At 35.9% G+C, this 17039-nt stretch overlaps 1 protein-coding gene across 1 annotated transcript; it reads left to right on the top strand.

The window, feature by feature from the left end:
• Window positions 1-14293: 14293 nt before the first annotated feature.
• Window positions 14294-17039, top strand: atp5mc1 (ATP synthase membrane subunit c locus 1). Its single transcript, XM_079827784.1, has 5 exons — window positions 14294-14402; window positions 15764-15811; window positions 16284-16358; window positions 16446-16633; window positions 16719-17039. The coding sequence occupies exons 2-5, from the start codon at window positions 15773-15775 to the stop codon at window positions 16831-16833; spliced, it is 417 nt and encodes a 138-aa protein (XP_079683910.1). The 5' UTR covers window positions 14294-14402; window positions 15764-15772; the 3' UTR covers window positions 16834-17039.

A 17039-nucleotide genomic window follows, 5' to 3' on the forward strand; every position in this document is an offset into this window, starting at 1 on the left:
TGGTCAACAGCACACATGGAATCAGATTCTGCTGTGCAAGCATATTTAAATGATTGACACCATTATCAAAATATATTGTCATTATTATCATACAGTATGTTTGCTGAGACTGGAACACTGATATCTTTGGTTTAATTTGGTTTCTTTTGGTATCTTAGAAATTGTAACAATCAATACAGCACAATCAATGCCTATAGGGCTGGATATTAAGAACTGTTTCTAAATATGAACTCCATAAAAAAAAAACGACTACAACAAGACATTCAGTTCTATTAACGGTTCTTGCACATCAACATTCTTTCACCAACGGAACTAGTAAATACTGTTGCTCCTATGACATCAGACTATAAAAACCTTTTGGTTCTAAACGGGACCTTTACTTTTTTAAAAGTGTTAAAATTATCTTTTAAATAGATAGTTCACAACTTTCTTCTGAGGAATATAAAAGTAGATAATTTGAGAAATGTCTCTGTGTATTTTTATTTTTTGAGCATATAAAGGAAGTCAATCCTAACCTAAACTGTTTGGTTGCCGATGTTCATCAAAATATATTTTGTGTTCCACAGATGAAAGAGTCATACAGGTATGGAAAGACATGAGGGTGAGTATAATTACAGAATTTTTGGGAGCACTATCCTTCTAATGTTTATGTATTGTATAATTTCTTTATTCTTCATTTCACTTCTGTTTTTGATTGTGTACCAATAGCTTGTACTTGGGACTTGTTTTGTGTGCTCCAAATATTGTTGGCTTTGATGACAAATCCTGATGTTCCTGAACGTTGCTTTGGATAAAAAAAGACTGCAACATTGCAAAATAATACAAAGACAATGCAACATATATGTGTTGTCCTCACTGGTGAAGATCTTTATAAATAAATTAATAAATTCAAAACACCAACAAACTAAGTAAATAAACAAATAATCCTGCTATGCTTTCCTAAAACTGTCAAAATAAAAGAGGCAGGATTAAATTGAATTGTGATTGGCCTGCCCATAAAAATCATACACCCTGATAGTAATTAAGCAAGAGGGCGATCTGACTTTTTGCGGTTGAGGAAGAGTCTTAAAAAAGGCTCAGCTCTTGTAAACAGCATCAGAGGGGGCTCATTCAGACCAACCTGCATCATTCACATGCCACTTATTACTCGTTCCCCAACCGTTAAGCGTTCTCTCTGTGTTGTAAAAAAAGGTGTGCACCAGCATGCAGTAAAGAAATCTGCAATAAACCGCCTTCACTGGAACTACACAAGAGCCCGATCTTTAACTCCACTGGCTCTGAGTCCTTCAGCAGCCTCTTGAATGTCATGGGGAATGTGAGATATTTTAACTGGGCTTGAGCTGGTGCACTGGGTACAAAGGGACGATCTTAACCCTTAGGGAGACAAACATGCATCAGATTAGCCTGCAGCTTCTGTTAAAGAACTGCTTATACTATAATTGATGGCTGTACAGGATGATAACATTAGACATCATTTCTGAAAGGAAGATTATATTCATATAATTCACTTCTAATAACTGAACTACTGACCAGGCCTTGAACATCAAATAGACAAATACAGAAAAACAGTGATATAGTAATGGTGAGTGATATGTTTAAAGGGCCCTCCCGTGAGTTAAAGTATCTCTCTGCAAATTTCCATGCACCACCCAGGCGCAACTCACCCGTATTTGGGTGCAAGCGCCCCTTAACCAGGCGCAGACATCAAACGAGGGCTCATAAACAGGCTGGGTTTGTAGAGGCTGCAACCCAAGACATGGCTTTCATCGTTGGTACTATTCGGGGGGAACCCTGGGGGGTCTGGAAGGAGAGGGATGCTGGACACGGGAGTGGTTTTTATAGACAGGTACTGTAACTAGAGAGCACTGCTCCTGCCTGCCTCAGCGTCACCCGCTTTATTTACAGACAGGCAGCTGGCCATAACCAGTGCCTGCCCCTGGGCATCACATCCCGCCACCCTCTGCTCACAACCTCCCTCGTTCACACACTCACTCTCCCTCGGCTTGGAAAAAGCAGGAATAGATGGTGATTTTGACCACCAGACCGATGCAATGTAAATCTGGATAAGCTTGCATCAAATTTGAGGTAATCAGTTACATCAAAAACCTTTAATCAAAAGTTTAAATGAGCAGAACTGTCAGATTTTTATTTTGTACTCATACATATTAATTGCTCTTAACGTGAAATATTTGAGTAAGCTAAAGGCACCCACACACTGCAAGATAATGAGATGATTTTGGGTCCAATTCTCCCCTTCTGGCAATCCTATGTAAAGTCTCAATTATCTTGATGGTTATGCAGATTATTTTAGATTTTCCTGTGGTGTGAGGTGTGTTAAGAGTGACTGAATCTGTTCAGGGCTGCACCGATCTCATGTAAAACGTAAATATCCAACATGTTAAATATTTACGGAAAATCAGAAATCCTGTTGTGTGGGTGGATCTCCAAGGACAAACACGCACAAACTCTATAGATTGTCACGTGGAATGAAACGATACCCAATCAAAAAGCAAGCTGACGGAAAACCGAAGCATAACACGTCATCCAAACCCTTTTCTTTTCAGTGATTTATCTGTAAAAAGCAGTCCAAACACTATTATTGGCATTTATTCTTGCCTCTCGTCTGCCACGTTTACTATAAAGTCTCTTTTGACCACAAGATATATTACGAGATTTCCGGTGTTCACAGTTGGGACTGTGGTTGTTCGTGAATGGGATCTGTAAGTGTGTGATGTTTGGTCACATCGCGGCACTCTACACACTATAGGAATAAAAATGGCAAGTTCTGTCATGAAACTATAGATGGCACAGGCTGATGGGTCCTTAATGCGAACTGATGATATTCACAGCGTTAACTACTTAGCTGATTACTACAAGCTGATTGATTCATGCTAAAAATCTTCAGAGAGCCGTCATGAAAGAACTGTTAAATCTATGATTTTTTAAATTTATCATCATCATGTTTGTGGTCATTTTGAAAATCTTGAAGATAAATCTTAAAATTATCATGTAATTTCAAGTTCTCAACTCTAAAATTTTTAGTTAATACATAAAATACTTACCTAACTAGCTGTTACTTCCTACTTCAGTAAATGCTAACTAGCTAATTGGCAGCACAATACTTTGATTACCATAGTAATTGCTGAATGAGTAAGGCATTGTTTAACATATACCTGTTCTCAAGCTATAAGCTCATACTCCAGTTGTCACCATTATGTTTTTTTTTTCTCACTTTATGCTCACCAATGCTGCATTTATTTGATCAAATATTTTATTATTTTTATTATTATTATTATCACTGTTGAAAATGGTTGTGCTGCTTAATACTTTTGTGGAAACCACGATACATTTTTCAGCATTTATTTGAAATTTAAAAAAAGTTTTAACACTTTATTTTACAGTGTCATTGTTACACATGTTACATGTAGTTAGTTACTGTAGTGATAACTATAAATTACGCATAAGTACATACAACTAACCCTAAACCAATCCAAACCCTAATCCTACCACCCTAGAAAGTACAAGTTAATAAATATCACTCAGTACTTAAATGTGTAATTACAAAGACACCTTAAAATAAAGTGTAACCCAATACAATTATAAATGTCTGTATTTAAATTTTCAATCAATTGAATGCTTCCTTGATGAATAAAAAGTATTAATTTTCTTTCATTAAAAAAAAACTTTGAACGGTAATGTGTTATTATTTTCTTTTATTTTTTTATGCCTTTCTTGGGACCTTAGATGAAAATTAACGGTGCTATAACGGTGTCTTTTCTTAGTGTTTATACTGTCTCTACAAAAATAAACTCACAATAATAATAATAATGAGAATAATAAAACATACACAATTTCACATACATGTTTTTTTAAATAAAGCAGTCACACCTTTTGCGTGGTAATGAATTGTGATTAACCTAAAAAGAGGTTTTGTTGTTGGTTTATTTAGGAGGCAATGCTGTCTCTCATTTTAAAAACTGAGAAATGGAAAGAAGCAAAGCCTTAAACACACTTACAATAATATATTTATAACATCTACTGTACATCTATAAAAAAGGATCGGTTTGATGTTTGTTGATTTTCAGGACCTAAATGGAACATTCTTATCTCTAAAAGAACAGGATGAATAGGCAGATCCTACTTGGCAATCAGCTGAGCAAACATTAGACACATCTAATAACAAAAGCTGGTGCCACTGTAGTTTATTCTTTAACTTGCCTCATCACATTGTAAGCAGACAGCTAGATGGCAATATAGATTCACTCATATTCGCTGGGCAAACATTAAGTAAGTAGATGTAAATGTTATCAGCAGAACAAAACCTCTATTCGTCGGCAAGAGATTTTTTTTGCAGTTGTGTTTTCCAGATGAACAACAACAAAACAATTTGTTTTTGTATAGCCTATTGTCATTCAACTGAAACTATTGGGAAAATTAATTACATAATTTATATGAAGAGAACAAAGCCCATTTTGATCAATCTTGTACAAATTATTAAGTTAATTAGTTCTAAAAGTTCTAATTAATTATATTAAAATGTATTCCCTTGATTCCTATATTATTAGAAAAAAAGTTTTCTATAAACCATATTTATTTATTTATTTACTTATTTATTATAAATATTTTATATTATTTAAATGTTGTATCTCTTTACTTATTTATATTATTCAATGTAAAGGTAATGCAATTAAGACATTAAATGAATGAGATATAGAGGTAGTGATAACTATCAGTGGCCAACATATGAGACTCGTAGTAACACATAGACACCAAAAGGGGCGTATTGAGTAACGAACAAAAAAAATTCAAAACGGTCTCTTGTGTTTTCAAATGGTACATCTGGTCAGCATTGGCCTCAGTGTGCAAATGTGACTGCAAATGACAAGAACTGTAAAGGGAGGAAGATAATAAGAATAAAGAGAAAATTATGTTTTATGAGCAGTATTTAAGTGGACCATCCCAAAAGTGATTATTTCCAAGCAGTATGTTTTTAGTTGAAATACTGCCTTTGAAACTACATCCTGTGGCGCTGGATGAGTTTACTAACAGTACTAGACCAATGATTGTTGATTGTCAGCCAACCTGAAACCACCTCATCATGTCTCCAGGAGAAAGGTGGCCATTTTCTCTTCCTCTTCTTCTTCTGAGTGAGACCTATAAATCAATACACACACGCACCTTCCCTCCTCCCTCCCAGTGCTTTCAATTAATCCAAATGATTTCTACAGGAAATCCGAAGGGCCAATCAATTCACCTGCACATTTCAATACTCTGCCCAATCCGTCCGTGGCTCGCACACGCCTCCATTGCTCTTGTAAAAACATTATTAATTGCTGCTCCAGCGAGCCATCCATCTTCCACGACCTCAGCAAGGGGGCCAAGCAGGCAGTGCACAGCCCAGGAGTGTAATAATACTTTGAATGACTGCTCAGGCTCTTCACATCCCTCTCAGCCCATTAAAAAAACAGCAGCAGCTCCTCGGGAAAGCACTTGCTCACTGCGCTGACAGGGATGAAGCTGATGTCTGTGAGGAAAGGTTTGTGGGGGATGGTTGTGAAAAGAATAGGAGGCATTAGTTCTATTGATTATGTGGCTTTTCTGTATTATTATTGTGCTATCATGGAGTGGCTAAATACTTCCTGAACACAGCAGTTGGGAGGTTTTAAGCTGTTGGATCCCCAACAAACCTGTCACTTGAGTCCAACATTAGATATGCGTTCATGTAAGTGAGTGTAACTGTTCAGATGTCTGTGTGTGCTTGTGTGTGTGTGTGTGTGTGTGTGTGTGTGTGTGTGTGTGTGTGTGTGTGTGTGTGTGCGCGTGTGTGTGTGTGCGTGTGTGTGTGTGCGTGTGAGAGAGAATGTGTAACATCAAAAGGATGGGATGAGCCTTATTTACAAGAAGCTGTAACCTAGTGTCTCCCTCCCCCATCTGTCTCTTTTTCACTCTCCCTCTTGAGCCAAAAATGAGCAGCTGGTCTGTGGACTCAAAAGGTTTTCTTTTTTTAAGGCCAAAAAACAAAACACATAGACACACGCACACGCACACGCACACACACACATCTTTGTGGGGACTCTCCATAGACGTAATGGGGTTTTTTTATACTGTACAAACTGTATATTATATCCCTAAACCCATCACACAAAACTTTCAGCATTTACAAAAAAAAAACTAATTCTGTATGATTTATGAGCTTGTTTCTCATGGGGACCACAATTTAGGTCCCCACGGTGACATGAGTCCCCATGAGTCTGTGTGCATTCAGGTTGAAGTCCCCACTGGGATAGAAAAACATGAACACACACACACACACACACACACACACACACACACACACACACACACACACACACACACACACACACACACACACACACACACACACACTCAGAGCTAGTCATTGTCTGCACTGGTATCCATAAGGAGAGGTACAACAACAGAACTTATATGTACAAATATATTACTAGTACAAGACCTAATGTATCCCACATCTGTATGGAAGTACAACACTTTTATTGTTCCCCCAAGAATATAAAGCCCTCTTCATTTATAATCTGGGAAATTTAAGTGCACTATTTTGATATCGCAAAGTGCAGATACCTGAGATGAAAGAGGCTGGCTCAGTGTACACTATTCTTAATTTAATTGAGAATGCCTTTAAAATTCTAATGTTTGCGTAGATATTTGGTGCCATTGATACAAGATGCAGAATTTAAATTTGAATGCATAAGGAAGTAGAAATTCATGTAATTTTTTTTAGAACAGCACAGACAGATTCCAATTCAACTTCCTGTGGAGATTCAAATTCACACTCATTAAATAAAAAGGTGACCACTTCTAAATGTTGCACAAGCCTGCTATTTGATAACATTATATGGATAGTGATTCAAATGAAATCTGCTCTTTCATTTACTTTTGATATCATTTATGAATATAAGTTATATGTTGCACAATATGCAGGTAAATTAAGTCAGGGAACTTAAATGACTGGTGTTTTTTTTTCATGAAACCTTAGCAAACTTTACATAGACCCTATCCGCTCAGTCCTTTGTCATGCAGCATGTTCGGGTAACAGTAAAAGATTCACGTGACTAGCTGAGACTTGTACTAAAATTAGCCTGTGCATCTCTCCGTCACCAACTACTCTGTCATAATGATCTGCCTCCCATATACTATCTTCAGTATCGACAGTTTGTCCCATGAAGATGATTCATGGACATGATTTTATGTGCTAAGAGCTGGCTCAGTGCAGCAGATGTAGTGATCAACCCTACATACTCACAGGCCGTGTTAAAGAATGGTTTGCACGTAGTATCACATAGAGAACATTGTGAAGGCTGTGCCAATCAATTAGCACACTGCCTCGTTTGTCAAGGTTGAGGCCAGGAAATAAGCCTAGCTGGCCTGTTAAGAGCCTATTGATTTTACACTGCCTATACAGTCAGAGGATACTGGGAATAGCAGTTGTAAGAGCAGAATGTACAGTGTTGAGCGAAGTAGCATTTGCGACCAGTTTTGTGATTTATGTGACAAACAATTGAGTGTAAAAGTACTAAGTAGTGCTGGTCATAGATTAGCACAAAATTGAAACTTGTGAAAATTCTAATAACTGTTATAGCCAATGATAATGGAAAAAATGCTTTTATTTCTATGGTAATTACATTAATAAAGTTTCTTAATAAAACTATTAAGAAGTATTTCTTGTAGTGAAACAGGCTACATTTTGTAAATATTCTAATCTATATAAATATATTTAAATGTATATATTCACAATATAGATCTTTACTATGGAAATATTTGTTTTTATATGAGCCATGCTGTATTTGTTTTGCTCATTTGCAAATAATTCTCAAACGGGTGATTCAGTCTTGCTATTCAGCATGGGAGAAGTTTTATAATTATGTGACAAAGTTAAGTACTCAATAAAAATAAGAATATCCTTTGTATGGTATGCATTTCATGCATGCATGCATGCAGCTCAGTTGCTCTTCTACAAAAGTGTTCAGCAAGAGCCACTTTAGTTCCATATTATGAATTTCTGTCAGGGTGGACTGAAGGGAACCGAACACCTGTTGACCAAGCTGGTACACCTTTTGTTGTACCGGAATGTCCTATTTGTGTCAGCTGTCAGTCATTCATAAACAGATCCACAAGAATGTAGTTGTATGCAAACTCATTAACATGCTGTGTGCATATTATAGTTAATTAGTGAAGCTTTTTGATGAAGATTGATAAAGCAGGGATTGACTACCTTATCCAAGGACAAAATGGTGATATAGGGTCTCTGATCTCAGTAACTCGCCCTTCAGACATAATTTCTGCAATATTTGTGTTCAGCGCCTATTCAAATTCAAGTTTTTTATACCCACATTGTTCTATAAATATGTGTGGAAAACAGTCTATGAAATACCATCCAAAAATGTTCAGACCTCCAAGCTGCTATCCTTTAATTGCTAGGACACATTTATCAATATTTAGGTCACTTTTTTAAAAACTCTTCACACAGTTCTCCTAACCAACTTTCAACTTGGCACAGCAGTTCATTTCACTTTCAAAATGCACTAAATCTTAAAAACGTTTTCTTTTGTAAAATGTATTTACAAAACAAGAATGACGCTCTATAGTATACTGCTTATAATTCACTGCAGCATATGCTACATGTCAATGTTTGCATTCCAGTACAAAATATTTTTTTCCCTTGATGGTAATGAAATTGGAAGACCAACCACTTGTGTCGTTGTTGAGTTCTAATTGCTTTGTATATGATTTATAAGATTCAGAATATATTTAATTATTGTAGAAATGGTGCAAATTTCTCTTATTCAGTTTTGCATTGTAGGTTTTGAACTTTTTACAGTTTTGAAAAGAGCATGTAAACGAAAGATGTCATTGAATGCATTTTATGCCAAGGCAATGATAAACGATCCAGTTTAGCCCACATAGACTGATGTTGAAATCACTGTGTGAAGAGTTTTGAAAAAGTGACCTAAGTAGTCAACAATCATATGCTATTACAGAGGCGCCTCTTACTGGCAGAAGTAGGGAACTGATCAAGGATTCTAGTGCCACTGTTGGTTTCCAGCCTGCTGAACCCCACATTATGGTTAGAGAGAGAGAGAAAAATTTAAAATGTGAAAACATTTGAAAATACTTTAGATGTGCATTCCCTGAAAAAGAAAAAAACGCACACCTTAGAACTATGGAAACCAATTCGAATCAAGCATATAACAGCCTGCATAAATGAGCAATATCACACGAGTAGGAGTGCCATGTGTCTCCCTCAGCTAGACTTGGAGCTCACATCTCCGAACACGTCTAAACAAATGTTCAAATAGGCACTATTTATACACAATCTAAATAAAGATGGTTATTTAGAGGTTCTTTACACTTAACAGTTTAGAACCGTGTTGTCCTGAAGAACCCTTTATATGCTGAAATGGTGCTTTCTTTGTGTTTACGGTTCTTTATTCCCGCCTTTTTGTTATTCAAATCTGTAACTGTCAAAGCCGACTCATTACTGATTTTCTGGAGCTCAACCATTCAATTACACAGACTGTCAACACACTCTCAACAGGTAAATGATTTCCTTCTTAAAATATCTATACATTTTAACTTTCCAATTGTAACTGGTTTCCTACCAATTATGTCTTTTTCTCTTTTTAGTTTAACAGAACATGTAAGTGCGACCAGCTCTGTTCAGTTAAGGATATTGAATTTATGATCCATATTGTTCCTTTTTTTTAACTATCACTTTATGCATGAACATACCCAGTAACAAAAAATATTAAAGCTATCCCATGACTTTATATCACTTTGTCCTTTTAACATTGTAAAAGGCTCACATACTGTCCATTTTGGCTAATGTCGGCCTTCATAAACATAATTGTTTTTACATCAACAAATGGAAGAGATACACTAACTCTAAACTCAATTCAGTCTTCAGAGAGAAACTGCCACTCTGAATACATGATGGACATAAAGACACGGCTTCATTACATCTATATCATGTTCAATGTATATTGTAATATATGATGTATTCAGCTAATAATGTTATTAGAGACCAGACATTTTTGCTACAATGTGCCATGTCAATAAAAAATAAAAATACCTAATTGACACAACATGCTGTTTTGTTGTTGTTTTTTCATGTAAAACCCAAATAGAGGCTACATGATATTTTAAGACCAGTCAGAGAGGAGTAAAAAAAAATTAATAATGTAAAAAATAATATTAATAATACTAATATGAATGAAAATAAACTATTATTAAAAAGGCTATTCTGCTCTCTAAAAACTGGACAAAATCATGAGATTAATCACAAGAGCCTGGGTTGTTTCAACCCATGTTTGGGTCAAATATGGATAAATCCAACCGGTGTTTTGGGTTTTTCCATATTTGACCCAAACATGGGTTGAAACCTCCCAGCATTTTTTAGAGTGTAGTATTTACCAGTACAAAATAACTGGGAAATAACTGTTTGTTTGTTTTTTAGCCGTTTATTTATTTATTTTTATCAATATTACATAATAAGTTACAATATTTTTTTCGTTGAGCAAGTATTTTAGCCTATAGGCAAATTAGTATACAGCACAGATCCTATTCACATAGTGCGATTTATTTATTTTTTTCATTTTTAAAATGTGTATATGTATTGTATTGCTTGTTGATAAAGCACTTGACATATGTGAAGTGTGTAATTACAATCACTATGGATATCATTCTGAATGTGCCCAGTCGCAGATCTCAAACATAACTCCATGCCTGTGCCTCATGCAGTTGCGGCTCTTTGTGAAAACCTCGCCAGCTTTAGCTTGTAAAGTTCTGTAATTTATTCCCCCTGTCATCTGTAAAACTTATCAAATCTACCTCCTGCTGAGAGAGAGTGGCTAGTCTCTTAGAAAGGGTCTGTTTGGAATATTCTATTAGAGTTCTTCTTTCATGAAGAACTTTTATATTTTTTCCTTAACAAAAAATAAATAAATTTGAGAAAAAAATATAATTATATTATATATATATATATATATATATATATATATATATATATATATATATATATATATATATATATATATATATATATATATATATATATATATATATATATATATATATATATATATATATATATATATATTCAATTGTATAGACTCATATTCTCAATTTAAATTCCAACAGGAAAAAAGGTCTACTCATTTACAACATTAAAGGAGTTTCAGTGCAAATTCTATGTGCACAGAAAATGTAGAGTTTTTATAAAATAACCCTTTCTGTTTAAATCCTCAGAGGAAATCCTTTTAGAGTTGTATCTCACACTGTACACCTTTGATGATTTGTGAACTGTATCGAATGTCTTCAAAGTATGCCAAAAATCTGTGGAAGCTTTTGATGAATTATTGTGCAGTGAAACACATATACTTGAGGGATGTGTTCTGCTTCATTTTCTGTTTAATCAATGACACAAGGGCTACTTTGTGACTGGCTATTTTGGTTATTAACATAGGCACATAATGGAAATCAGCTAAATTTGATATAATTTGTCAGCTATAACTAAACCTGAAATGAATGACAGCAGTAAAGCAAAAATAATTTTTTTTATATGCATGAACATCTATGCATTAAAGATTTAGATATCAAATAGGCTAATAAACCGCATATTCATTTTCATCGGCCATTCATTCATCATCATAAATCAGTTCTAAATCATGTTATTGTGTGCCATAAATATGTTTCTGAAGGCAGGTTTCCAAGAAATTCACAATTCAGCCTTTAGAGCTCCGTACAGTGTTTTCATACGGAGATACAGAGACCAGGTGAAAAATGTTAGGAGAATATTTTTTGTTTTCTTTTCCAAATTTGAGATGGGGTTTAAGGGTAGAGAGGAACGATTTTGATTTATCATGCCCATAATCCATAAAAGGTCTTGTTCAGACAGGCAGTTAAAATGATATAGACGCACAGGTAGAGTATAAAGGAAAGTTATATAGAGAAAGGTGAAGTTCACACCAGACAAAGGTATGCAAGTCTCAACCACTAAAAGAAGCTGTCAGATATCACATGAATGGAGAAAGACTCAAGCATGGGGCATGGCCAGGTTATATTTTCTCCAGTGAATTGTACCATAATAGAATACATTCTTGTAACAGGCGTGAATTTGGCAATATAAATTAAATGTATACAAAAATATATATATTATTTAATTTATAATTTGAGTCCTACTAAGTTATTAAGTAGATCTTGACTATATTGCTAAATGCAAATATTGTTGGTATTTTAAAATGTTTTAAAATCGTCACAAGATTAAATACATTTTAAGCATCTCTCTTTCAAAACTTAAATATGATTTTTGGACCCAATGTAGTACTGATATCACAACAACAAAAAATCTGCATAATTGTTCCTACCTGAACAAATGTAACAGCTTCCTTTAGGCCAGTGACAATGTGGATCCTGTGCATGTTCTAGCAGAAACTGCAGAAACACAGACCATAAATAAGCCAATCAAATCAACTTATAATTAATATTTACCTTGATTGACATTTACATTTATGAATACAAAAGAAATAGCAGATTTTATAGATACTACTCGTTATGATAAGACATGTCAGGAGACATACCAAAATGAACATATTCAAAACACAGTTATTGATAAAATAACAGAAATCTGACCAAAAACAAGCTGAATAAACTACAACAACTACAAAAATAAAGTAACTTATGTTTCTGCATGTAAACCACAAAATGTACAAAATATATTAATATCAAAAGTAAATCTGTTTACAAGATAGCATTTGCTAGGGTAATATTTATAAACGAGTTTATATTACATTTCTTTGATTTTATTTGTGATTAAATATTTATGAGGAAATTTCCTCATTAAAAAAGTTCAAATTTTACTCCACAAAAGACCACAGACACAACCATTCCAAAATGATACAACAGCAGGACTGGAGACTATATCACTTTGAAACCAAGTCTGAACACAGCGATTATTATTCCTAATGGGGAAAAGAGAGAAACAGTTTGAACCAACTAGTATCAGCAGGATCAGTACGAATGTAGAGAGAGATGAGGACAGGCATTTTTAATAAGCGTTTTTACACCAGAGGGGGCAGCATCTATAACCACAGCCTCTGTAGGAGTGACTGGAATATTATATTTTAGAGAGAAATTCAGAATAAGTCAACATAAATCCTGCATGGTTAAAAAGATGGCTTACCAAAACTATATCATAACGACACCATTTCTGAAGAAATAAAAACTTAGATTCATAAAAAAATATTCTTGTTATTCCAGATCAAACACCTGTTTGTTAGTAGTTGTGTTTATAGATTAAATTCCAAGAAGAAGCATCTGTTTGTGAAAATTAGATAGTTTGGTAAGTCACCGAGCAAAAGGAACTGAAGACCACCAACCTGTGAAAAGATAAAGTGAGGTAACTTAGGCCTATAATATTCCAGATAGATGTTGTTGTTTAAGAAATGCAGTTAACTTTGAAGGTGTGATTACGGGTGGTAAAATCTAAGAAGTTCAGTCCTCCATTTTCAGTTGAGTTTCTTATGTAATGGGCAAAGTTATCCCTGCCATGCCCTGCTACTTAATCGCATTTCACTCAGGAAAGAAAGTACAGGTCGCCCTCTAGAGATATTCAACAGCTATTGAAAATCAATTCTCCTTCTTCTTCCAGGGTTTATTGCCAAACAACAAACTTGTGCATTACCGCCACCAACTGGTATGGAGAGTGAACCAGAATGTCAACTTTTTTTTTCTTTTTTTTATCCGTAACGTTATCCTCTCACTTAAATGTCTCTAAGATATTGCAACAATACATTATAACACTTATCTTTTGACAATTTAAATTATTAAATCAAAATGTATTTTCCTCTCTCCTCATTTTTGGATCAAATGTCTTCTTTCTCTTTCATATTTCTGACAATACATCACAACATGTTCTACTGTCTCTTCCTGCCTACAGAAATCACATTTCCTGTGTTATGTTTACCTGTTTTGAACAGTGTTACATTTATATGAAATTGAATTGCAGTCACCATGGCAGTCACCCCGTCCTCTAAAATCTAGAAGGCGGGATTTCCACCCAAACCATCCAATAGAAACAGGGGACACGGGATGCGATTCCTGGCTTTCCCGGCGTTCTTCCTTAAATCGTTTAAACCAATCAAAGAGAGGCCGCCTTCTTGGCAACGCACATCATTGGGTATGTTTTATGTATTGGCATACCTCATAGCCAATCAGAGGACGAAAGCGTGACCCTCTGTCCAATCACAAACGAGGACGTAGTTCCGAAGATTATAAATGACAAGGTGACAGTTTCCACGGTGTACTCATTGCCTTTAGCTGCAAGCTTGTCCCTGTAACCCCGGGTCCTTGTGTGCTGGATCTTATAGGTGAGTCATGTTCTCTCTACATTCATCTAAAGACACATAGTGGGGAGATTCGCTTTTAAAAGCTATGAAAATGTGATTAAGTTTCTGATCCGGCTAACATAATTGCGCCTTTCGGCTGCCATTCAGAGAAGCGCGTTGCTAAAGCTCCGCTAGCATCTTGTCAAAGTCATTTCAAATGAATGAATGGGTCAGTCTGCGATCACGTCTGAAGACCTTAACCCGAAGAGCAACTGGTAAATGACGCCAACGTTCATTAGTTTAATTTGTTATTGCATTTAAATGCAACGGACGTTTTATTCTCTTATTGCTCGTGACACTTGCAAAATGTCTGACTCGCGCTGGGCCCGTGTCAGCCTGAAAGCTCGTGCTGCGCCTATGCCTTTTAAAGTGCAAGTTTTAATACTATTATGGCGTTCAATTAAAGTTTGTCTGTTGTCATGTTATAAGGCAGTTTATATACGCTTGTTTCAAGTAAGTACCATTCAAAGCTGTTGGTGACCTTCACTCTCCAGCCCGTCCGCGAGAGAGCTTGTTGCGGCTATATTAAACCCCAAGCCTAGGACTCGAATTAACATTGGAACCAATTATTTGTCGGTTTGTGCTTTATGTATTTTGAGGCAAGAAGCATTATGCTCAGGCTGTTCAAAAGGTGACCTGAATTGAGTGAAGTCAACCAAAGGAACTATGAATATTTATAATTTAGCAAACGTGCATCAAATTTTACTTGGCTGACATAATCACTACGTTACATTTTTACACCCATTATATTAAATGCACTACATTGCAGGGGTTTTTTATGCACTTCGTTGCTGTTGTCACCATGTGAACTGTTTTGACAGGCTCTAGTAACCTCAGATTTAATGGCTGACTCTATCCCTTAAGTCTCTGTATTTTGAGTGGGTAAAAGCTTGTGTTGTTCAGTAGTACATAATGACCTTTATGCTGCCATGTGTTTGACCACTGACCTTAAGTTAAGGGTACGTGCTCTCGGCCTAAGGAAGTTTTGCATCCTCTGCATCCTGTCCCTTATATGTATACAGACCATCTGCCACTTGGTTTGCGTCCTACAGAAATGGAACAATTATTTTATTTTTTATTAATATTCGCTTTCTCTGATCCTGTTTGTGGGGTGTTGGAAATGTACTGATGGCTTGACTTAATTGAAGTCCCTTCAGTTCAGTTGCAAGTGATTTTGTAATATTTTATCACTCAAGTCTGCACAAATCTCTGCATGTTTTTGTTGCCTGTGGTGCTTCTCTATTCTTATGGACTTTAATTTTAGGGAACATGATGCACAGCATTGCATAATCCTATGTTGATGACACTGTTGCTCTTTTCACCTGTCTTTATCTTCTCCACAGGCTTCAAACATGTACGCATGTGCTAAGTTTGTCACCTCACCTGCTGTGGTATGTATTCAAGCTCAAATACGGTCTCATTCCATTGACAGTTTCAGAAAATGACCTTAATGCCATTCTTTTTTTTTTTTTACAGTGTCTTGTATTCTTTTTTCCATAGAAATGATAGTCTATTTATTTTAGTTCAACCATGTTTATAATGCATTTAAATGCTTCTATCAAATTTACACTTATGCTTTTAGCAGACTTGTATCCAAAATAACTTGGAACAGAGGACCAGAAGCAATTCATCACACAGAGCCAACAATATTTATAGGATGTGATGCCCGGGTTATTTGAAAGCTAGAGCAGAGGAAGATTGGAGATTAATTTGAATGAATAAAATTGTACACTGGGTCCTTGCACTCATAAAATATTTGAATCAGAAATATTGTTTCTGTTAAGGTTTGGTAATAGAAAGAATATGCATCATATAGATGTTCATTTAGTTTTCATTCTGAAAGTTTGTTCTCTTTTTCTTCAGGTCCGTGGAGGATCCAGGGTTTTGGCCCGGCCCATTTCAGTCGTGTTCAACAGACCTGAAGCAAGAACTGAACAGGTAAAAAATAGTGACTTCTATGTGAATTCTCTGAAGTACTCCTGCTGTTTCTCTTGCATGTGCTTACATTTTTGGCCTTCCCTTCAGGCAGCTCTGTTGCCAGTCAGCGAAGCAACCCTCCTTAATGTAACCCGGGGCTTCCAGACCAGCGCTGTATCCAGAGATATCGACACAGCGGCCAAGTTTATTGGTGCTGGTGCTGCCACAGTAGGTGTGGCTGGATCCGGAGCTGGAATCGGGACAGTGTTCGGCAGCCTTATTATTGGCTATGCCAGGTAATCAAGCTCTGAAATTAGGCTCTTAAACTTGGTTTATTTGTTATACATGTAGCTTGTGCCTAATCTCTTTCTTCATTTGCAGGAATCCCTCCCTGAAACAGCAGCTCTTTTCCTACGCCATTTTGGGCTTTGCTTTGTCTGAGGCCATGGGTCTGTTCTGTCTGATGGTGGCATTCCTCATCCTGTTTGCCATGTAACGTGGATGTCTTGTCTTCGAAGCAGTTCGATTCCCTTGATCTGGAGATTTGAACTGACACGCAGCTTAGGCCGTGGCATCGCCATTCCAAAAAAAACACAAGAAACTCTCCCCTTTTTATGTTCCCCTGTACCGTTTTTCTCTATCTGAAAGTTATGTAAAGAACTCACTTCACATTAGACCATCTGAATAAATGGTTGAAATCTG

The sequence above is a fragment of the Gobio gobio genome (assembly GCF_949357685.1).
Source record: "Gobio gobio genome assembly, chromosome: 1".
Lineage (NCBI taxonomy): Eukaryota > Metazoa > Chordata > Actinopteri > Cypriniformes > Gobionidae > Gobio > Gobio gobio.